The sequence below is a fragment of the Phyllostomus hastatus genome, unplaced genomic scaffold, assembly GCF_019186645.2.
Source record: "Phyllostomus hastatus isolate PE091 unplaced genomic scaffold, TTU_PhHast_1.1 phas_scaffold_46, whole genome shotgun sequence".
NCBI lineage: Eukaryota > Metazoa > Chordata > Mammalia > Chiroptera > Phyllostomidae > Phyllostomus > Phyllostomus hastatus.
The window spans coordinates 2,682,675-2,706,145 of NW_025334032.1; the positions used below are offsets into that span (position 1 = coordinate 2,682,675).

General features: G+C 35.7%; 1 protein-coding gene across 4 annotated transcripts in view; it reads right to left on the reverse strand.

The window, feature by feature from the left end:
- Window positions 1-23,471, reverse strand: part of FNDC3A (fibronectin type III domain containing 3A) — a 230,994-nt gene that overhangs the window by 47,079 nt on the left and 160,444 nt on the right. For all 4 annotated transcript variants that reach the window (XM_045821333.1, XM_045821332.1, XM_045821334.1 and 1 more), the window contains 4 exons: window positions 22,032-22,108; window positions 9,664-9,901; window positions 1,915-2,184; window positions 755-813 (listed from right to left, as the gene is read on the reverse strand). In XM_045821333.1, coding sequence (XP_045677289.1) covers window positions 755-813; window positions 1,915-2,184; window positions 9,664-9,901; window positions 22,032-22,108 — 644 coding nt within the window. The remainder of the gene's footprint in view (window positions 1-754; window positions 814-1,914; window positions 2,185-9,663; window positions 9,902-22,031; window positions 22,109-23,471) is intronic.

The window sequence follows — 23,471 nt, forward strand, 5'->3', positions numbered from 1 at the left end:
TTCCAATTTATCTATGCATTACTTTGTTTTATTTTTGTTAATATTAGTGCTACAAATACATCTTTGTGTAGCTATTTATTGAGAGACAGGACTGCACAATTTCAGTAAAGTTCAATTTATATTTGTTTTGATTACTAGTGAAGAATCCTTTAAAGTCTTAATGAGTTTAAAAATATAACTGTATGAGAACTTTACTTAAGGTTAATCTTTAGGCATATATGATGCAATTTTTTCCCCATTAGAATGATAGCCTTTATGAAGGCTATCTAAAAAATATGCAGACAATTGTATGTATACAGTTTTGCTGCCATACCCTTTTCGATTTTTTGAATTCTTCTATTACATCTATACTTACAAAGATTGAGGAATATTAACTTTCTTTTACAGTTTGATATTATTTAACTATTTTTGCATTCGGAGTTAATTGGACATATTTATATAAAACTCATATAAATGGGTTTTTAAAAATTTGATAATTAGTTGTATCCACACTCTTTTATGAGGACTTAGTCTGATCCAGTGATTTTCAATGTCCTTTAGTATATATTAAATCCTTATTTAAAAAATGGATTCTTGGTTGAATATTCACTTTACTGATAACATTTCTGTCCTTATGTTAGATCCATACAGATTCATTACTGACTCCATATTCCTTATATAGAATAAGTTTTAAATAAGGCCTGAGTAGAAAAATACCAAAATCCTATATAAATATACCAAATATAAATGTAAAGAAAATATATAAAATACTTACCACCGGTTTGACAATGTTGGAAAGAAGTGCTTCAACGGCTTTAGTTTCTTCATTTTTTTCTAAAAGAAAAAAAAAGAAAAGAAAAAGAAAAAATGAGTGTAAATGCAATATCCCACTCCCTCCACAATAATGTCTTCTGAAAGTAGGTTAGTATTTGTGATTTTTATTTTCTAGCTTTTACTCCTTAGTTGATATTCAGCAGCTTATGGCTCTCCAGAATTACTCTGCTTCAGTTTCTATTTCCATTTTAGCCATGATTACTAACTATAATACACACACACACACAACTAGCTAGCAAGTTTTTCTTATAGACAGTATATTTTTATTCAGCCATAAAAAACCCTTATTGTCTGCAAAGTTCTCATTTGCCAGTCTCATACTTCTTAATGTTAACTGAACATTTGTTTCATGAAATGCCTTAATTGTGGTGGTTCCCAAAAGAGAAATATAATTGACTTGACCATAATTTATAGCCACCAATGATATATCTGAAACTTTAGCTTAACTCTTTTGAAACATCAGTGCTGAAAAGGAATGATCAGGAGGTCTCAAAAATATGCAAGAATATTTTTATAAACATTAACATATAAGTCTTGAGGCCCCTAAAACAATAAAACTTATTGATGAGAAATGAAAATTTTAAAGAAAAAGTAGTACTGCTCAGAGTTCTATTGAGGAAGTCACAGATAAGGGAAATATGAGGATTTTAAGAGAAAACAACCTTTGAAGAATTGAATGAAGAATACTCTATCCTACTATAAAGTATATAAATAGACTGGTTAACAATGTAACTAGTTACATAAAGAAGCTGGAAAAAGAAAGAGTTTTGATAAAAACCAGTATAGCCTTATCAAAGGCCCAGAAAGAGAAGAGAATCAGGATGTAAACTTGGGAGTTTTTCTACAAATAAAAATTTCTTTTGGTTAGTACACTTTATGATATCGGTAAAATTACTAATTGAGTTCCCCCCAAATTGTAAAAAGAGGTAGTGTAGTAAAAATTTAGGTTCTAAAACATCTTCTTACATTTAGGGAATGTTAGCTAATAATCTATAGTTTATCTTGAGCATGACAAAATGACTGAAGGTTAGCATGTACTTTTTGTAGGTTAAATACTGATGAAAATACCAAAAATAATAGTTGAGTATTTTAAATAGTTACCTTTGATTTCTGTATCAATTTGTGCACCACCTTTCCCTTTCCCTGACTTGTTCTTTGCTAATCCTGTGTTTACCCCACTAGCATTCTGCCCTTTTATAAGTCCATTATGTTCACTTATGGGAGAAGGGCATTTCTGGGGTGATGATGGTGGACTGCTCATTTTCTCTTTTTGTGTTCCTTGGCGATCCTTTAATTTTTTCTGCAAACGTTCATACGTTTTACTAGATCTTTCATCTCTAAAGTTGGACCTTCCATGAGTAGAGTGAGCATCTAGGAAGAAATATAAAATCAAAAACATTTAAAAGGTCAATTTCTCCAAATACATTTGTGGCATGAGATGGAATAGGAAACAAATTTGTCATAATTAGATAAAACACAACATATGTCTAAGGATAATTTTGTAAAAAAAACACTATTTCTGTGTATCTGCCATCTGATAGAACCAAACTTTGTGACTTGAGTATACACATACAGACACAACATAAATTTATGGAGACATTCCTTTACCTTTTCCCAAGTAACTATTATTCTTCATAGGAACAGCTTGGTGGTATGCTATGATTATTACAGGTGGGGAATAAGACCTGAACTGAGCTACCTTTTACTCTTTTTAAGCCATTGCTTTTAGCATCTCTTTCAACTTCAAACCTATAAAATAGGTAAAAACAAAACCACCATCTGCCTAAATTCCCTTATTCAAAAACACAAAGCATCACTAATAATAAAGTTTTAAGAGTTACCAAAAAGAAATGAGTAAATTGTTTATTAATAACAGAATCTAGGTATACCAAGTATTAATCTTGAAATATTATAAGCCACACAATATAATAAAATTAACAATAAATACTATTAAATCAACTGTCCTGAGTTTATCTTTAAAAGAACAAAATTTATAAAGAACTTATAAAACTCAAAAAACTAAACCACCCAATTAAAAAATGGGAAAAGGAACTTCTGGTCAAGATGGAGGCATAGACAGACATGCTTCATTACCTTGCACAGCCATAAGAAGGATCACAACTTACCTCAAAACAAAAAACACCCAGAACTGCCAGAAAACTGAACTGTGATGTCCGACAACCAAGGATTTAAAGAAGCCATATTTCTCCAGATGGGTAGGAAGGGCAGAGATGGGGAGCTGGGACAGAGAGGTTACAGTGTGGTGGAGATGAGAGAGCAGCAGCTGGCAGAATGGGTGGTCCTACATTCATGAGTGGTAGATAAAAATCTGGAGGGAAACCTTGGGAGCAAGCAATCCCAGATCCTGGCCAGACCATGTAGCCCAGGGTTCTTGAACCAGGAAAATAAAGTCTCATAACTTCTGGTTATAAACACCAGTGGGGGCTGGGGTGGTGGAAGAAACTGACAGTCTTTTGGCAGAGTCCATGTAACAGGCCTGCATTGTCCCAAAACATAAGCAAACCCACCCGCTCTGGGAACCACCAACACAGCAGCAGCTAGAGGGCACCAGTCACATATGGGAAGGGGGTGAAGTGACTGAAATGGGGCGAGTGCTGAGAAAGCCTCCAGCAGCCAGACAGGGCACTGGCCCCTCTCCAACCCCTCCCCTACATGCAGAGCCACAGAGTGGTGAAGTGGGTTGCCCTGCACTGGTGAATACCTAAGGCTCCATCCCATAAAACTTAACAGGTACACTAAGACGGGGAGTCAAAGCAGCTCAATCCACAGAAACAAACACAGGGGGCTGCCAAATTGAGGAGACAAAGAAATATGGCCCAAATTAAAGAAAAGAACAAAGCTCCAGAAAAAGAACTAAGTAAAACGGAGATAGCCAACTTATCAGATGTAGAGTTCAAAACACTAGTGATAGGAAGCTCAGAGAACTCACTGAGTATGGCAAAAGCATAAAGAAAGAAATGAAGGCTATACTAAGTGAAATAAAGAAAAAATCCACAGGGCACCAACAATGAAGGGAAGGAGGCCGGGATTCAACCCACCGATTTGAAACATAAGCAAGAAATAAACAATCAACCAGAACAGAATGAAGAAACAAGATTTCAAAGAAATGGGGAGAGAAAAAGTGACTCTGGGACATCTCCAAAAGTGCCAACATCCACATCACAGGGCTGCCAGAAGAAGAGGAAGAGCAAGAAGTTGAAAACTTATCTGAAAAAATAACAAAAATGTCCCTAATTTGGTGAAGGAAATAGACACACAAGTCCAGGAAACAGAGGGTCTCACAGAAATTGGACCCAAGAAGGAACACACCCAGACACATCATAATTAAATGCCAAAAGCTAAAGATAAAGAGAGGATCCTAAGAGTAGCAGGAGAAAAGCAAAGAGTTACTTACAAAGGAGTTCCCATAAGACTGTCAGCTGATTTCTCAAAAGAAACTTTGCAAGCAAGAAGGGACTGGGAACAAGTATTCAAAGTAATGAAAAGCAAGGACATACATCCAAGATTAGTCTATCCAGCAAAGCTATCATTTAGAATTGAATGACAGATAAAGTGCTTCCCAGACAATGTAAAGCTAATGGAGTTCATCATCACCAAACCATTATTATATGAAATGTCAAAGGGACTTATTTAAGAAAAAGATCAAAACTATGAACATTAAAATGACAACAAAGTTATAATTATCAACAACAAAATCTAAACCAAACAAAAACAAAAACAAACAAACAACTGGAACATGAACAGAACCGCAGACATAGAGATCATTTGGAGGGTTATCAGCTGGGAGGTGGAAAGAGAAGATTGGGAGAAAAGTACAGAGATAAAGAAGCATAATTGGTAGGTACAAAACAGGCAGGGGAATGTTAAGAATAGTATTAGAAATGGAGAAGCCAAAGAACTCATCTGTATAACCCATGGACATGAACTAAGGGGTGATTGCTGGAGAGAAGGGTGGTACTGGGAGGAGGGGGGCAAAGGATGAAAAATTGGGAAGACTGTAATAGCAAAATCAATAACATACACTTATGAAAATGGGCAAAGGTCATGACTAGATACTTTCTGAAGGAGGACATCATAGATGGCCAGTAGACATATGAAAAGATGTTCAATGTTACTTATCATCATAGAAATGCAAATTAAAACCACAATGAGGTATCATCTCACACCTGTCAGAATGGCTATTGTCAACAGATCAACAAACAAGTGCTGGAGAGGATGTGAAGAAAGGGGAACCCTTCTGCAGTGTTGGTGGGAATGCAGATTGGTACAGCCACCATGGAAAGCAGTAAGGAGATACTGCAAAAAAAAGTAGAAAATTTTTTTCTAATTAGGGTCTGCCTTTTGAACCAGCAATCCTCCTTTTGAGAATATATCTGAAGGAACCCAAAACACTAATTCAAAAGAACATAAACACCCCTAAGTTCACTGCAGTGTTATTTATAATTGCCAGGTTATGGAAATAGCCCAAGTATTCATCAATAGATGAGTAGCTAAAACTACTATGGGATATTTACAAAATGGAATACTACCTGGCTGTACAAAAGAAGAAAGTTTTACCCTTTGCCTCAGTATGGATAGACCTGGAAAAATTATGCTAAGTGAAATAAGCCAGTCAGAGTAACACAACTACTATGATTCCACTCATACATATGTGGAATTTAATGAACAAACTGAACCAAGAAGCACAACAGAGACAGAATCGCAGATAGCAGGATGACAACTAAAGGGGGAAGGTAAGGGGTGGAGGGATTAAGCAAAAAGAAGAAAGGACTCTTGGACATGGACAACAGTGTTGTGATTGCGAGGAGGGTGGTAAAAATTATTTAAAAATAAAAATAAAATCTGCAAAGACAATATTTTAAAGTCTCAAAAATCTTAGTAAAGTGTTGATTTATCAATGTTTTAAGAATATTGGTACAATAATTTTCTATATAGTGTTAAGTACATATTCATATAGTCTAATGCATATCCCCTTTGAATAACAATGGATTTTAATGTAGTAATTTAATGTACAATATAGTAATTGTAACATCTATATTTTCTTAAATTTTCTCAAACACATTTTTAAAAACTAAGTCATAATTAGCAGTAAGAAAATAGAAAAGACTAATTTATACTATATACTCTAAAATGAATATTGTAACATTATGTACAGTAACATTAGGATAAAAACATAGGAATTTGGCTACCTACATGTAAAAAAAATGAATTCTGATTCCGTCACACTGCAACCTTACTTAATACTGTATAGAAAAATTAACTCAAATGTCATCAAAGACCTATATGTAGACATTAAAACTGTAAAACTTAAAGGAAACATGAGAAAAATCTGTGTGACATTTGATTAGACAACAGTTTCTTAGAAATGACAACAAAAGCACAAGCACTTAAAACAATCTGACTTCATCAAAATTAAAACCTTTTCTACAACAAAGGATACCATCAAGAAAGTGAAAAGACAATATGGGAGAAAAATCTGTAAATCACGTATCTTAAAAGAGTCTTGTATCCAGAATATATAAACACTCTTACAACTCAAAAATAAAGACAATAACCCAATTTAAAAACATGGTTAAAGATCTGAACAGATATCAATAATCAATTGAAAAGATTCCCTATACCTGTAGTTGTTAGAGGCAAGCAAATCAAATCTTAATGAGATAAAATGTCCCACTTTAGCAGGGGTAGAATTAGAAAGCTCACAATAACAAGTTTTGGTAAGGATATGCAGAAATTAGAGCCCTCATACATTGCTGGTGAGAATGTAAAATAGGGCAGTCACTATGGTAAACAATTTTATAGTTCCTCAAAAGGTAAATACAGAATCAGCATATGAGCCAGCAATTCCACTCTTAGGTATATACCCAGAAGCAGTAAAAACATATGCCTGCCAAAATTATATACAAATGTCAAAACATTGATATTCATAATAGACAAAAAAGTGGAAATAACCCAAAAGTCCAATAAGTAATGAATTGATAAACATATTATACCCACACAATGAAGTATTTTTCAGAATAAAAAGAATAATCATGCTAAAACCTTGAAATAAACCTTCAAAAAATATGCTAAGTGAAAAAAAGCTGCACATAAAAGGCTACACATTGTATAAACATTTACATCAAATATACATACTGTATGTACCTTTATATGAAATGTCTAGAATAGGCAAATCCATAGAAATATATAAAGTAGATTAGGAGATAGGGTAAAGGAAATTGGGACTGACTTAAGAGGCACAGAGTTTCTTTTTGGGATGAAATGTTCTAGAATTAGCATTAGTAAATATGGTATATAATGAATATACTAAAAAAACACTGAATTGTAAATTTTAAAGTGGTGAATTTTATCTCAATAAAAAACACAGAAACTTTACTGTATACTTTTAAAATGTAGTTATCCAAATTTTTTATATTTCACTTATTATTCAAGATAAATAAAATAATAAAGCAACTATGGGGGGTTATATAAAGAATATGTAGTAGAAAGAGCAGGAACTTTATTATCAAAAAGCTGAGAGTAAAATCCTCAGCAATGAACTAGCAGTGGCCATGCAAAAATTAATTGACATTTCTGAGCCTCAGTTTCTTCATCTGTTATCCTGCAGAATTTTACTGAGGATTAAATGATGTAATATATGTCAAACAAAGTTCAGATTCAGTAATGGTAAATGCTGATAGTGAAATGTTGGATTAGGTCCCACTTTGGAAATCTATACAAAACATGGAAAAATATCAAGGAGATAGCTACCAGTTATAAAACTGCTGCCCATTGTAAATTCCTTGGCTTGTAACCTCAAATACCATATGTCTCTTGTCTTCCACCACTAGGTAGCTAGTTTGTAGAGATGTACTCTTTGTAGATTTGTATGCTTCACTTTTCTCCACATGATTGTTAATTGTATTTATGAAGTCTAGTGCATATCCCCTTTGAATAACAATGGGTTTAACAATGCAAAATAGTAGTAATTGTAACATCTAATATTTAAAATTTTTCAAACACATTTTTAAAAACTAAGTGTAAATTAGCAGTAAGAAAATAGAAGAGATTAATTTGTAGCATAAACTCTTGCTACTCAAAATTATGTTCATTGGAATACTGCATGAGCCTCACCTGGGAGTTTGTTAAAATGCAGAAACCCAAACCCCACCCAGACCTACAGAATCAGTAAGTATTACTTGGGGGACAGAAATAAGTTTAAAATAAGACAGAATACAACATTATAATATATAATGTACCTATTACAGATTGTGCTACACATTTTAAACTTTGTACTTAAGGGTTGTATCTTCTACAAATTTACTAAGTATAAAAGACAGGTTCTGCTAAACTAACTGCAAGGAAAACTGATGTATCAAACAGATTCAGTTCTTTGGGGATTTACAGGGAAATGAGGCAGAAAGCCATACAAAAAATAAAATTGTGTTTGGTTCTGTGAAAGAAACAGATTTCAGTGCTAGATTGATAATGCAGGGTCATGGATAGTTTTTCTGAGAGCTGAAATCTAAAGGAAAAAAAATGAGCCTTCTAAGGAAAAGAGGGAAGAGCATTCCTGGTAGAGAGAGCACCTGTACAGAGGCAATGAGGCAAGAAGGAGCTTGGAGGTTCTGAAAAGCTGAAGGAGGGTGGTGGGGACAAGAAGGATAAGGCAATGAGAGACCACAGAATAGAGTCTTGTCCAGGGTGGTGGTTTGCAACCAGGGCCAATTTTGGCTCCCAGAGGTCATTTGTCAATGCCTGGAAATGTTTTTAGTTGTCACAATTGGGTGAAGTTGAGGGTGAGGGGAAGGTTGGAGTAGTGTGTTACTGAAATCTAGTGGGTACAAGGCAGAGATTCTGTTAAACATCCTACAATGCAGAGTCCCATCCTCCACAACAGACACTTATTTGTCCTTAAATATCAAGAGTGCTAAGGTTGAGAAACCCTGATCTGGTGAAGGGTTTAGGACTTCATACAATCGCAAAGGGAAGTCACTGAAATAGAACAGTTTGATTTATATTTTTAAACGATTACTCTGGCTGATCCTGGATGGTTGAGGGCAAGAATAACAGTAGAAAACTGGGAGGCTGACACTGCACTTGTCCTGACAAGAGCTGATGGTGGATTAGATCTGAGTAGTAGTAAGAAAAAGTAGATACATTTGGGAAATTTCTACAAATAAAACTAATACCAAATGATGTGGAAGAATCAAATTTTACCATCTGGTTTTCACTTCAGCAACCTGAATGACAAGTGGTACCATATACTGAGATGAAGATGACAGAGAAAAGCAGGTTCCATAATTAGATTTCTGTTTTAGAAATGCTATAACTGAGATGCATGAGGATATATAGATGGTATTTAAAGCCACAGGAAAGAATAAGATTACTATTTTGTGTGCATTTTGTTTCTGATCTTCCCAACAATTTATTAACTCCCTCAGGGCAGAGGTTATGTCTTACTGGTTTTTTTTTTTTTCAAACTCTCAACAGAACCTAGCAACTTTGGTTAGTCGCAGGACATCCTTCAGTATTTAACAATGATGCGATTACTCCTGGCTAAAAATTTTCCTCAGAGCCTAGTAGCACAACAGAGGAGAAGACGTCTTCTTTGAATGTACCCCCACTAAATATTACTACATGATATAAATTACTTCCTTCTCTTTGATTTTTGTTTACTCATTTGCCTTGAAGAATGATCATGAGGATGAAATAGTGCTTAGATAACAAAAAATAATTGATATTGTTAACCATTTTTGGTTTCTTTTAGACAATACGATAATAGCATCTATTATATCCAGGCAAAGAACAACCAACTCCATAAAACAGGCAGACTGTTAAATGTCTTACCTACATCTCCGTATACTTGTGAAGACTGATACTGTGGCATATACTGTGTTGCCATGTCGCCAGCTCCAGTCACTGGTGAATACATATGGCGTGGTGGAGGGGGCATCATGGTTGGGACAGGAATGAAACCTGGCAAAGGAGGATGTGTAGAACGATGTATGACTGTGTGACCACCAGGATGAAACTCTGGTGCTTGAGGAACCACAACAACTCTTCGAACACCATTGTCTTCAATAACCTATAAAATGAACATTAGAAGTTTCTTTCATGGATGTAAGCAATTCTTTTGAAATATGTTAGAGTAAGAATTTTTACACCACTAGGAGTTGATTTGGAAAATACTATACAATCAATATGAAGACTTTATTAAATATATTAAGTACATATGAGTTAGCATTGAACAACATGAAGTAGTTTTTGTTATATAATGCAATGTATATCTTAAAACACTGATGAGACTAGCAAAATAATATAAACAATGAGCTATGATATTAGGTATTAATCCTATGTGTTACATGCATTTAGTGATGTAATGAAAATGAAGGGAGACTCAAGGAAATTTTTGGTTTGGACATAGGAGGGGTCAGGATGAGTGGGAAAAGTAGTTGTGGAAACACGAGTTGTGAAATAGAAATAGGGTAAAAAATGAAATCCAGACTCCTCAGATCAACCACATATTGAATTTAGATACAATATTTGTATGAACAAGACCAGAACAATTTTAACAAGTGAAGATTATTTTAAGGGAGACAAACATCTAATACATTAACTCTCATTTAAGAAAAAATAATATTTGTGGCTTCAAGTCTTGGAATTACACATTTTTAAATAGGGGTCACACTTGGGAAAGGATTTTTTTAAATGACAGATTCCCCCTGCCCTCTTTGAACCTCACTGGAGCAGCAAGGACACAGAGGAAAGCCTAAAAGGATATAGTATTTATCTCAAACATTGGAATCCTACTCTATTAAAATAGGGTCTTGACCCTTTTTAGATTTACTGACCTAATCTGACTGTTGCATGCTGACTTGAATGGTTACTATTGAGGTATAAAATATGGCTGATAATACCCTTCCTGAGGAAACATAGAAATGTTAAATAACTTACTAAGGTTACAAATAGTATTCGAACTCAGGTAATTTGGGTTCAATTCTACATTCTTATCCTCTTTATGGGTATAGAATCACAAGTACTTGGTCTGTTAGTTTTATTTTTTTTTTAAGAATTTAACAAGTGAGATCTCACTGGTAAAAAGGAAATGGCTAAACCGCTTATGATATTAAAACCATTTTTCCCTTGCTGAAAAACAACATTTAAAATACAAAGGTCAGCTGGGGGGAAGGGAGAATAGGGAGTTATTGTTTAATAGGCACTGTTTCAGTTCTGCAAGATGAACAAATGGTAGTGATGGTAGAACAACAGTATGAATGTACTTAATGTCACTGAACTGTCAATATAAAATGGTTATGGAAATTTTGTTATATGCATTTTACCACCATTAAAAATAATAAAAAGCTAAGATGCTGAGGGGGGAAAAATGCCACACAAGGACTAAGTGGGTATGGAGAACTCTACCACATCAAGTAACCCTCTGAGTATCCAGTAATTTGTGACTGAGGCTGGAGAACTCAAAACTATCTGCTAAGTCGCTATCTGCTAAGTCTCCAGCTGCTGAGAAATTAGACACTGAATTTTACACCAACAGAGTACAATGATGGTGACGATTTAAAAAATAAAATCAACAAGTTGTGGAAAGGAAAAAAAGATAAAATATAATCTAAATTAGTATATGTAAATAAATTAAGACAAAACAATGGAATATAAATCAAATGGGGATTATAATAGCATAGTCTGATCACTTAACCACATATGCCTTAATTTCTAATTAGGTAAGGACCTGTTTTCTTTCCTTTGTTGAATATAGACATAATTGAGAAGGGCTGCAGAGAAAGGAGGTTGTGTTTACTGACATTTAATACTGTGTGTGTGTCTTCTCTACCATAATATACAGTCCATGTTTTGTTTTATTACCATTTTCTCTCCAGTGCCAGGTGCCATACACTCAGAATATGCTCAAAACATTTCTGTTGAATCAGTGATATGAACAGAAATAAACATATTCTATCAGTTTTATTAGAATGCTACATTTCTTTCCCTCCTTACAAGAACACCAAGCTAACAGGGTTCTGTGTCTTCTTCAAGTCTTAGAAATTTTGCTTCTCGTCTATTCTGTGGCCTCACCCTGAACCCAAAAAAGTATTCCTACTTTAGGCTATTCAACAATATAGTGATTTCTGACCATTTATGCAACAGACTTTAATATACACACACACACACACACACACGAGTAGGTAACTACGAACGTTCTCTCTAGTTCTAACTATAATCCTTTATCTTCATCTAAGTCCCCCTTACCTTCTAGTTTCTAATGTTGCCCACCTTTTTTGGTTGTTTTCCCCAGGAAAGACAGGGAAGATCTAACTCAGACTGGTTTATAGAATCTTTGGAAAATTTACTGACCTAACTGTTGCATGCTGACATAAAGGCCAAGCCCAGCTCAAAATTGTAATCTGAAATTTTTCCTGAATTGATATAGGCCCTTTCCCTGCATTATGAGACTTACAATCCCCTTCCTGTTAGGTACTCTTTCATCACCATAACAACCTACAGTCCATAAAAAACTGGGGAGCCATTACTAGAAAAGCATAAAGAGAGAACTTTTGATGGTTCAGAAGTACCACTGGGGTTGTTTATAATATTTTCTTGATACATCATCAACTTTTATCACTAAAATACCACGTGTTGAAATAATAATTTATGCTCTGCGTACCTGTAAGTTAATATTATTTTCCAGCAAGTTAAATTCCTTTGAATCCTATCATCTTTTACTTCCTGTATCAATAAGTGCTTTCTTTGTTTGAGTTTTACAGATTTTGTTTCCCCATTTGATAGTTTAGTTGGCACAGATTTCTACCTTTATGCAGTATATCAAACTCTCACAACTTCCTTCTTTTATTTGCTGAGTCCAGCAAACAATTTATCATTGTTTCTGTTCTGAGCAATAATAAAACTCATTGAAGGTTATGTCTAAAATTGTTTATAATTAGAAATGAGTTTAAAGGAAAATATATGCTGAAGTATCTCTAGGTGACAATATTCAGTGTAATTTTTTTCTCTACTCTTTTATGCATTTTCCAAGTTTTTCTACATAATAATGATCAGTAGATAGAAAGCAGGCTGACAGCTCTGGGAGTTGGAAGTGCTGGGGGTAAGGGGGAGGTGGAGGGATTGAGCAAAAAAGAAAAAACTCATGGAGAAGGACAACAGTGTGGTGACTGTGGGGGTTTTGGGGTGGGTGGAGGTGGAAGAGAGCATAGGGGAATAATAGGGAAAAAATTAAAAAATAAAAAACGATCAGAAAAAGTTTAAAACAAACAACAGTATTTATTTTTTATCACTATTTTGTCTTGCTTGCAAAATTATTTCTTTATACATAAGCTTCTGCTGAACAATTTTATTTTGCTTTATGCATGCATATCATTTTAATTAGCTTTAGGTCTCCCTATCATATTAAACAGTGTTATATATAACGTACATAGAGTCACAGTAAACAATTTTAAAAAATACACTTTTATTAATTATGCTATTATAATTGCCCCAATTTTTCCCACATTACCCACCTCAATGTAGTAACCCCTATTCCCTCTGGCAATCACATCCCTTAGTTCATGTCCATGGGTCATGCATATAAGTTCTAATTTGTACTTCTAAATCGCTGCACCTTTTTCCCATTCTACTACTCCTTCCTCCTCCCAACTGATAACCCTCCAAATGATCTCCATATTTATCATAGTTTCTGTTCTGCTTATTTGCTTTGTTTTTTAAATTTAATTGTTGATAACTGTGAATTTATTGCCATTTTAATGTTCATAGTCTTGATCAACTTTTCCTTAAATAAGTCCCTTTAACATTTTATATAATAATGGCTTGGTGATGATGAAATCCTTTAGCTTTACCTTGCATGGAAAACAGTTCATTCCAGAGGGTCCCTTAGCCTATCCTTGCTTTTTTGGGTTCTTTTTTTTCTTGCTGTTCTGAGTGAATCCTTTCTTTCTTTCTTATGTTCCAAATCATTGATTTGATGCTCAGCTTTATCCACTCCACTACTGATTCCCTGTAAAATTTTCTTTTATTTTTAAGTATATTTTATTGATTATGCTATTACACTTGTTCCATTTTTTCTCCCCTCTATCGCCCTCTACCGCAGAACACCCCTCTCCCCAACATTCCCCTCCAACCTCGCTTTAGGCTATTTGGTTGTACATGTAAGTTCTTCTTTTTCATTTCCTATACTATTCTTAACCTCCCCCTTGGCTATTTTATTTTATTTTTAAAATATTTCATTTATTTATTTTTAGAGATGGAAGGGAGGGGGGGGAGAGAGAGAGAGAGAAACATCGATGTGCGGTTGCTGGGGGTTATGGCCTGCAACCCAGGAATGCACCCTGGCTGGGAATCGAACCTGGGACACTTTGGTTCCCAGCCTGCGCTCAATCCACTGAGCTACGCCAGCCAGGGCTCCCTTGGCTATTTTGTGCCAACCAATTATACTTCTTATTCCCTGTACCTTTCCCCTGCATTATCCCCCTCACCCATGATAACCCTCCATGTGATCTCCATTTCTGTCATTCTGTTCCTGTTCTAGTTGTTTGCTATGTCTTTGTTTTTTAGGTTCAGTTGTTGGTAGTGGAGAGTTTGTTGTCCTTTTATTGTTCATATTTTTTATCTTCTTTTTCTTAGATAAGTCCCTTTAACATTTCATATAATAAGGGCTTGGTGATGATCAACTCTTTTAATTGACCTTATCTGGGAAGCACTTTTTCTACCCTTCCATTCTAAATGATAGCTTTGCTGGATAGAGAAATCTTGGATGTAGGTCTTTGCCTTTCATGACTTGGAGTACTTCTTTCCAGCCCCTTCTTGCCTGCAAGGTCTCTTTTAAGAAATCAGCTGATAGTCTTATGGGAACTCCTTTGTAGGTAACTATTTCCTTTCCTTTTGCTGCTTTTAAGATTCTCTCCTTATCTTTAATCTTGGGTAATTTAATTATGATGTGTCTTGGTGTGTTTCTTCTTGGATCCAACTTCTTTGGAACTCTGCAAGTGTCCTGGACTTGTATGTCTAGTTCCTTCGCCAGATTGCAGAAGTTTTCCTTTATTATGTGGTCCAGTAAGCTTTCAATTTCTTTCTTTTTTTTTTAAAGATTTTATTTATTTATTTATTTTTAGAGAGGGAAGGGAGGGAGATAGATAGAGAGAAACGTCAATGTGCGGTTGCTGGGGGTGATGGCCTGCAACCCAGGCATGTACCCTGGCTGGGAATCGAACCTGGGACACTTTGGTTCCTAGCCCGCGCTCAATCCACTGAGCTATGCCAGCCAGGGCAGCTTTCAATTTCTTTCTCTTCCTCCTCTCCTTCTGGTACCCCTATGATTCAGATGTTGGAATGTTTAAACTTGTCCCAGATGTTCCTCAGTCTCTCATTTTTTTGAATTCATGTCTCTTCATTCTGTTCCAGTTGGATATTTATTTCTTCCTTCTGTTCCAAATCTTTGAGTGCCAGTTTCCTTCCCTTCACTGTTGGTTCCCTGTATATTTTCCTTTATTTCACTTTGTATAGCCTTCATTTATTCCTTTATTTTATGACCATACTCAATAATTTCTGTGAGCACCCTGATTACCAGTGTTTTGAATTCTGCATCTGATAGAGGTTGGCTACCTACTTGTTGCTTAGTTCTTTTTCTGGAGTTTTGATTTCTTTCTTTTGGGTCATATTTCTTTGTCTCAGTGCACTTGTTAGGTTGTAAGGGGTGGAGACTTAGGTATTTGCCAGGATGGGTGAATCCACTTCACTGCATTGTGGTGCCGTATGTGGGGGAGGAAACGTTCCCACAAGGGAACAATGACATTTGCTAGCTTGTTCAGCTCTCACCCCACTTTCAGTCACTTCCTTTTTTTCCCACAGATTGTGCACTTTCAGGTGCTAATTCCTGGGTGGGTGTGCTTCTGTACATTCTAGGATCCCATGGGCCTCTCAAGCAGACTCTCCTGTGAGACTGGCAGTTTCTCCCATTGCTGCAACCCTCATGGATTTTTAGAGCTAGAGGTTTTGAAGCTTTGTTTCCCTGTACTGGAACCCTGGGTTATACAGTTTGTCTCGTTCCCCAGTTGTTTCTCCTGGCTTATCAGCAAGCAAATGTGGGACTGCTTGGTCTCCCAACCACTGCCTTGTCACTTGTCCTCTCCCAGCTTCCCATCTTTGTCCCTCCTTACACCTTGGGTGAATGTTTCTTCTTTAACTTCTTGGTTGTCGGACTTCCATACATTTTGATTTTCTGGCAGTTTTGGTTGTTTTTTGTTTTTAAATTGGCTGTTATCCTTTTTTTGGTTGTGTGAAGAAGCCAAGGATATGTACATACGCCTCCACCTTGGCTGGAATGCACAGGATTCTCCCCTGTAAATTTTTATTTCACATAGTATAAACTTCATTTCTGCCTCAGTCTTTTTTATGCTGTTGAAGTACCCAATGAGTTGAGAATCCTCATAACCAGTGTTTTGAACTCTGTATCTCATAGATTGCTAATCTCCATTTTGTTTGGTTCTTTTTTCTGGAGTTTTGTTCTGCTCTTTCTTTTGGGTCACATTTCTTTGTTGCCTCATTTTTGGCAGCCTCCCTATGTTTCTTTGTATGTATTAGGTAGAGATGCTTTGAAACCCTTTAGTAGAAAGTCCACCTGTAAATTGGATGGGGCGGAGCCTTAGGTAATCACCAGGGCAGAGCAACCTGTGTGAATCAGGTTGACAAGAGTCTCAGATATAGTGCTGCTGCTGCTGCCTGGCCTCTGGAGTTTTGTCATGGAGGAAGGTGCTCCCTGGCATTCGCCCTGACGGCAGATACTTCAGTTTCTCACTGTATTCCATTGGTGCCCTTATAGCTTCTGCCCCAGTGCTGGAGTCCAGAAGGAGTCAGTCTGCATAAGTTGTAAGATTGTTGAGGGCCCTTTTAGAGGAGATGCCTGAGAATCCTGCAGTTTCTTCCACTGCCCTGACCCCTACTGGTTTTTATAGTCAGAAGTTATGTGGACCTATCTTCCTAAAACTGGAACCCTGGGCTGAGAGGTCTGCTGTGGGGCTGCGATCCCTCATTCCTGAGGCACCTGTCCTGATTTTTATCCACCACACAGGGGTGTGGGATTGCCTCTTCTGTGTCTCCCCCACTCCTACCCATCTAGATGAATGTTACTTCTTTAGTTCCTTGGTTGTCAGACTTCCACACAGTTTAATTTTCTGATGATTCTAGGTGATAGTTGTTTTGTAATTTAGTTGTAATTTTTGCTGTGGTTGTGCGAGGGGGTGAACCATGTTTACTTATGCCTCCATCTTGACTGGAAGTCTAAAAATTGTTAAAAATTGTAATATTTTAAAGTGATTATCCACCCTGGCTGGGTGGCTCACTTCGTAGGAGCATCGTCCCATACACCAAAAGGTTGTGGGTTCAATCCCTAGTTGGGGCTCATAGTTTGTATCTCACATCAATGTTTCTTTCTTTAAATTTTTAATTATACGTTATTTTCTTTTTTTAAAACAGGTAATTATTTTTTATTGTATTTTTCCCATTATCATTCATCCCCTTTATACTCTCTTCCACCCTATTCCCCACTTCTGGCGATCACCACACTGTTGTCCCTGTCCAGGAATTCTTTTTTCTCTTTTGCTCGATCCCTCCACTCCCCAGCCCTCACCCAGAGCTGTTGGCCTGCTCTCTATCTATGAGTCCATGTCTGTTTTAATGTTAGTTTAGTTTGTTAACTTGATTCTGCATATGAGTGAAACTATGTGGTATGTCTTTCTCTGACTGGCTCACTTCACTTAGTATAATGTTCTCTAGGTCCATTCATACTGTTAAAATGAGTAAAAATTTCTTTTTTATGGTCGACTAGTATTCCACTGTATAAATGTACCACAGCTGTTTTATATATTATTTTTTATTTTTTTCCATTACCATTTATCACTCCATACTGTCTTCCACCTCCACCCATCCCCTGCCCTATTGATGTCTCTCTTCCCACACCTTCCTCTATCTCTCAAAATCAATAACTATATCCTCAGGGGAGGATTATTTAAAAAAAGATGATCCATTTTTCTCATTCAATAATAAAAATTATGTGTATAATTAAAAATTAGGTCTCACTATTCCCTTTACTATTGATAGAATGCTACAGCATCAGAGCAGTAAGGTTCAATGATTATATAATAAACAATACTACAGGACTCTTAAATAAGAATGGAAAAAATACATAATACAAAGGATGACACAATCTTAATAGCAAGTCTGGGTTTTGCAAATGAGAAAAATAGAACCATTAACCTCCAAAGTTATTCAATGTATGACACCTTAACTGTTATTCTAAAAAATGAAGTTAAAATATATGGATGAGTTAATAATCTGAAGTGGTTCTGAACTTAATAGGGATATGTCATAAATACAAACATCACAAATTTGAAGGTTGATATATTCTAGGTAAATCATGATTTCTTAATGTTTCTTTGATAGATACTTTTATTAAGTCTTGACCTTAATCTTAAATTAAGATCCATCTATCCTTTGGATTTTTCATTTTTCTGCCCTCATATGTGCTTAGGTGTATGTATGTAGTATTATTTCCTCAGTTATAAAGCTAAGAAGTCCCAATATTAGATTTTTAGTTTTGCAGTACTTGCTTGCTTCACCCAACTTTTTAGAATCCATAATCCATAAATTTGCTGAGTCCCATCAGTATATACTGAATCACATGATGATACAGCAAAAACATTATTTGACCTTCCTTGGGTCACTGGCCTTCAGCAACAGATACACAAAAAGCAAGGGATGAAGGTCACTAAAGTTGCTGCCATGAGGAAAGATCACTATATAAAAGTATGAAAGGAGACTATAAATGACAGCCCCTTATACAATTAGTATGTGTGCTACCTGGGTTCCTGCTAAACCACATACAACCTATATTTTAATAGAGTATAATATACCATCTGTGTGTCTTAATATTTGGTTAAAACTCTAGCTTCTAAATTTCTAACTATTGTTCGCTTATATCAAGATTTTGACAATTATCAAGTGCTTAGCTGTGTTAGAACCTGGCTCTGAAGTATTTTCTAACATTAGAAATTGTGTTTTCACAATGATGTCAACATACTAGAATCCATTCTGACATAGAGGGGATTTAAATTATTTCAAACACATGAGATTTGATTGTCGTCTTTGGATTACTCTGTGTGATGGAAAATGATACATTTCCTAGAGATAATCTTAAATTAAAATGGTAGTCCATTCGCCTCACATAATCCTTCCAGTAAGATTATTGTTAAAGCTAGCCCTGGCTGGCGTAGCTCAGTGTATTGAGCGCAGGCTGTGAACCAAAGTGTCGCAGGTTGGATTCCCAGTCAGGGTACATGCCTGGGTTGCAGGCCACGGCCCCCAGCGGCCGCACATTGATGTCTCTGTCTCTCTGTCTCTCTGTCTCTCTGTCTCTCCCCTCCCTTCCTTCTCTAAAAATAAATAAAATCTTTAAAAAAAAAGATTATTGTTAAACCTCATGCATTTATTTGACAAATATTTATAAATACCTACTATATTCAAGTTAACCACACAACAGAAATAATTAAAAGCCACCCTCTATTGTCAAGGAACTTAAAATCCTATAAAATAAATACATATACATATAATCATAATACTAAGTGGAATATAACACATGATCAAGAAGTAGTAAAAATAACTTAACCTAAGTCTTCAAGGATGGGCAGAATTTCAAAAGGCAGGAATGAATAACATGTTCCAGATAACAGCATTAACAAAACCATGGAGAAAGGAAAATACCAAGTGAGCATGTGAACAATCAAGTTTGGCTGCAAAAAGGGATATGTGGTTAAACTTATCAAGAAAAGGGTAAAAAAGGTCAACTAGGACAAACTGTATAAGGCCTTATATGTCAAGAAATCTAAGAAATCTAGACTTTCTTGAATGAACAAGCCAACTAAAGGCTCTGATATGATAACAGAAGTAAAAAAACCAAAGTAATACAGAAGATTATTTTAGTGGCTGTTGGCCTGAAGATATAAAACCTCAATTTAGGTGATTATTTCATCGATTTATTAGTAATTATTGAACTCCTACTACATAACAAGCTCTGTAGTCAGTACTGAAGAAATAAATATTAGTGACTGCTAAATTATCTGGTCCTGTTACCTCTCTGACCTCATTACTTAACCACTTTCTGCTTTGAGAACTCAGTCTAGCCACAGTGGCCTCCTTGCTGCTCCCAGGTATGTTTTTATTTTAGGCCATTTGAACTGCTTGTTCCTGTTCTCAGAATCCTCTCCCCTCGCAAAATGCACAGGAGACTTTTATCTGTCCTTCAAGATCTTGCTCAAATGTCACCTTTCCAATGAGACCTATCCTGACCACCCTATTTTAAAATGTAACCACCTTTATTTTCTCTTTTCCTCCCCATATTACTTACCACCTATTACATTCTGTAATTTATCCATTTATTATGCTTATTGTTTAATTCTCCTCACAAGAATGCAAACTACAGAGGGACAGAGGTCTGGGCCTCTTTTATTCATGGACATATCTCAAACACCTAGAAGAGTCCCTGGCATATATGAGCACTCAATACATTTTTGTTGAACATTGTTGAATATGGGGAACTGTAAGAATTCATAATCCTCTCAGGAAAGAGAACTTATGAACTAAAGTGTGATTCATTCAATGAAAGAGGGACCTACACAATGTGCCAGGAGAACCCAAAAAGAGACACCTGGAAAATTCTAAGGAACGCTACTTCCAGGAGGTCATGAATAAGAAGGGCAAGAACTTGCCAGAAAAACAAAAAATAAAAGGTACTGTTAGCTGAGAGAACAGCAGGATACCCTGTAATTGCAATGGAAATAATTTGTCTTAATTATCTTTCTGTCACTAGCATCCAATATAGAGGTTGGCACATGGTGCCATTCAATACATGACTGTTGGGGAAAACAAACAAACCAACCAACCAACCAGGAATGGTCTATGTAAGTGAATAAAGGTCTGTGAATAAGTAAATAGAGAAATAGAATCAGGACAGCATTATGTCAAGGAAGTCTGGGGTAACACATATCAATGATGTCAAATGTTTAGAGGTCAAAGAGCACAAGGTTAGAAAAAAATGCCTTTGGGGTTGGTACGTATCAAAGAGATTTAGTTGCATAACAGAGGCAGAATGCACACTGCAATAAATTAAGGACTCCATGTGTTAAAGAAAAGTAGAAACAGTAAGTAGAATATTTTTCTGAAAAGCTTACAACATGCTTTCACATATGTTACCATCTCATCTTACAGTGAAGACACTGAGGCTCAAAGACATTGATTTGTCCAAGGCCATGCAGCCAGCCAGGGTTTAAAATGAGATGAATTCAGCTTTTCTGGCTCTATTTCTTATACTAGTTCCATTCTCCCCACTAGCATGGTCTTCTTTTGCCGTCATTCATATAGTGGTCGGCTTCATAGAGTGGGCAATGAATCCACCACAATATCCCACCAATATTCTGGCATAATCAGGAAGGGAGGGTCTAAAGAAAACTTCAGTATAAATTCATTGCTGGGAATAAAAACCTGGGTACTTTGAAAAGGATTTGAGGCAATGGTACAGACTACACAGAATCTCAGTAACTAAAGGAACTGAACACCTACAGATCTTACAGTTTAATTCAGTTTTCCTGTGCAAATATGGGTGCTATACTTTATTCTTAGGTCAGAACTTCCCAACTGGTATACAGAAAAGGCTTACAGATGGGTATTGATATTGGTCCCCTAGCCCTTAGAGTTGCAGATCTACAGATTTCAATACTCTTTGATTTACCACAATGTACCATACAGTTATTGTGAATATCTGTGAGTCATTGTATAAGTAAGGTTGGAAGCATTATCTTGCATTATTTCTAAGCAAATAATTAATTTTAAAAAATGTTAGTGTAGGCACCTTTAAATCTTAAAATAGTTATTTATGTTACTAACATATCCAGGAAATAAATCTCTAGAATTAATTCTTTATTATAATTCAACACCGAAAGTAAAAACAAAAAATGAGTGCTGTTGATTTAATTTTTCTTTTTTTCCCAAATACACTGAATGTACTAAAATACCTGAGAAAGATTTACTGAAGATATACTGTACTGGGTAAGTTTCAGCACTTAAATTGTATTTTTAATTGAAATTAAAGTAACATTATGATCACTATTATATACATAAAGAAGAAAAATAACATAAAAACATACCTGTGGGGCATATCCAGGAGGCACATAAATAGGAGGCACAGAACCATTTGGAGACATCATTGGAACCTGAGCAGGACCTGAATGGGCCACAGATATGATGTATTAATCCAGGATAATTTAGCAAGCTAAAGTTGAAAACAATTTGAATTACCCTTGCTTGAATATTTCATCCGAACTAAACACTCAAACTAACAAGGACTGTATAACTATAGAAAGAAACTCAGATGAGTCAATTGTTATAAATTGTAAAATGTTTGCCCTGGCTGGTATAGCCCAGTGGATTGAGTGCGGGCCTGCAAACCTAAGGGTTACTGGTTCGATTCCCAGTCAGGGCACATGATTGGGTTGCAGGCCAGGTACCCAGTTGGGGGCACATGAGGAGCAACCACACACTGATGTTTCTCTCCCTCTCTTTCTCCTTCCCTTCCCCTATAAATAAATAAATATGTAAAATTTTATAAAGTGCACTGATTACCCTTTACCTGCAGTTGTGTTTCTCAAACTTGACTAGTGATAGTAAGTTACCTGGGAAGCTTTTAAACACACAGATTTCCAAGCTCTCTTAAACACTTTTATTTAGTATGCTTACAGTAAATGGGGGTCTTGAGTCAATATATTTACTTTATAAATGTCCTAGGTGATTCTTATGTGCAAATTTAGAAACACTGACCTAGAGGAAAATGAAACCAAACTTTACATATAAAAACCAATGAAAGATACTGAAGGGAAAATTTAAAAAGCAATAGGGAAAAAAATAAAGTCAAGAGGGAAAATCAACAAAAGAAAGAATAGTTAGGAATTTGGAACTTGCTTTGTTAAGGTTAAATAACCATTTGTGTAATGTGTAAGTCATGTCTGTGGGAGCTTGAGAACAAACAAAAATTCCACACATGTGTATTTAGCTGAAGAAAATTTTTGTTTCTTACACTAAAAAGTTCTTTAAAGAGGAAAATTCAGCTTGTCTTATTCTGCATTTCCTTTCATTTTTAGTGTTATCTTTTCCAAACAACTTTTATAAATATCTCATTTACCTTTTCTCTTAACCTTTCTGGGATAAAACAGGCACTTTTAGAAGGTGTGTTTTATTCTTTCTAGGAATAAAATCTTACTTGCTTTACCTAACTTAAAAAAAATCTCACCTTCAGATCCCCTTTTCCCAGGATCTAGACTGCATTGTCCTGTCACCCACTAGTTTTAATAACTTGCAATGAAACCTTCTTTTTGAGGTTTCTCCAAAGAAATACGAGGCACCCAAGAGTCTGATGATGAATATAATGGGGAAAGAGTTCCTTTTAGATAGAAATTCAACCTGTAGTACATATATAGTGGATCTTAGTGATAAAACAAATAAAAGAGAAAAAGCTTAATCACAGGGCAGAAAAGAAACAAATTTTACTGGTAATAGTAAACATACTTCAGAAAAACAAAAATAAAGAGCAT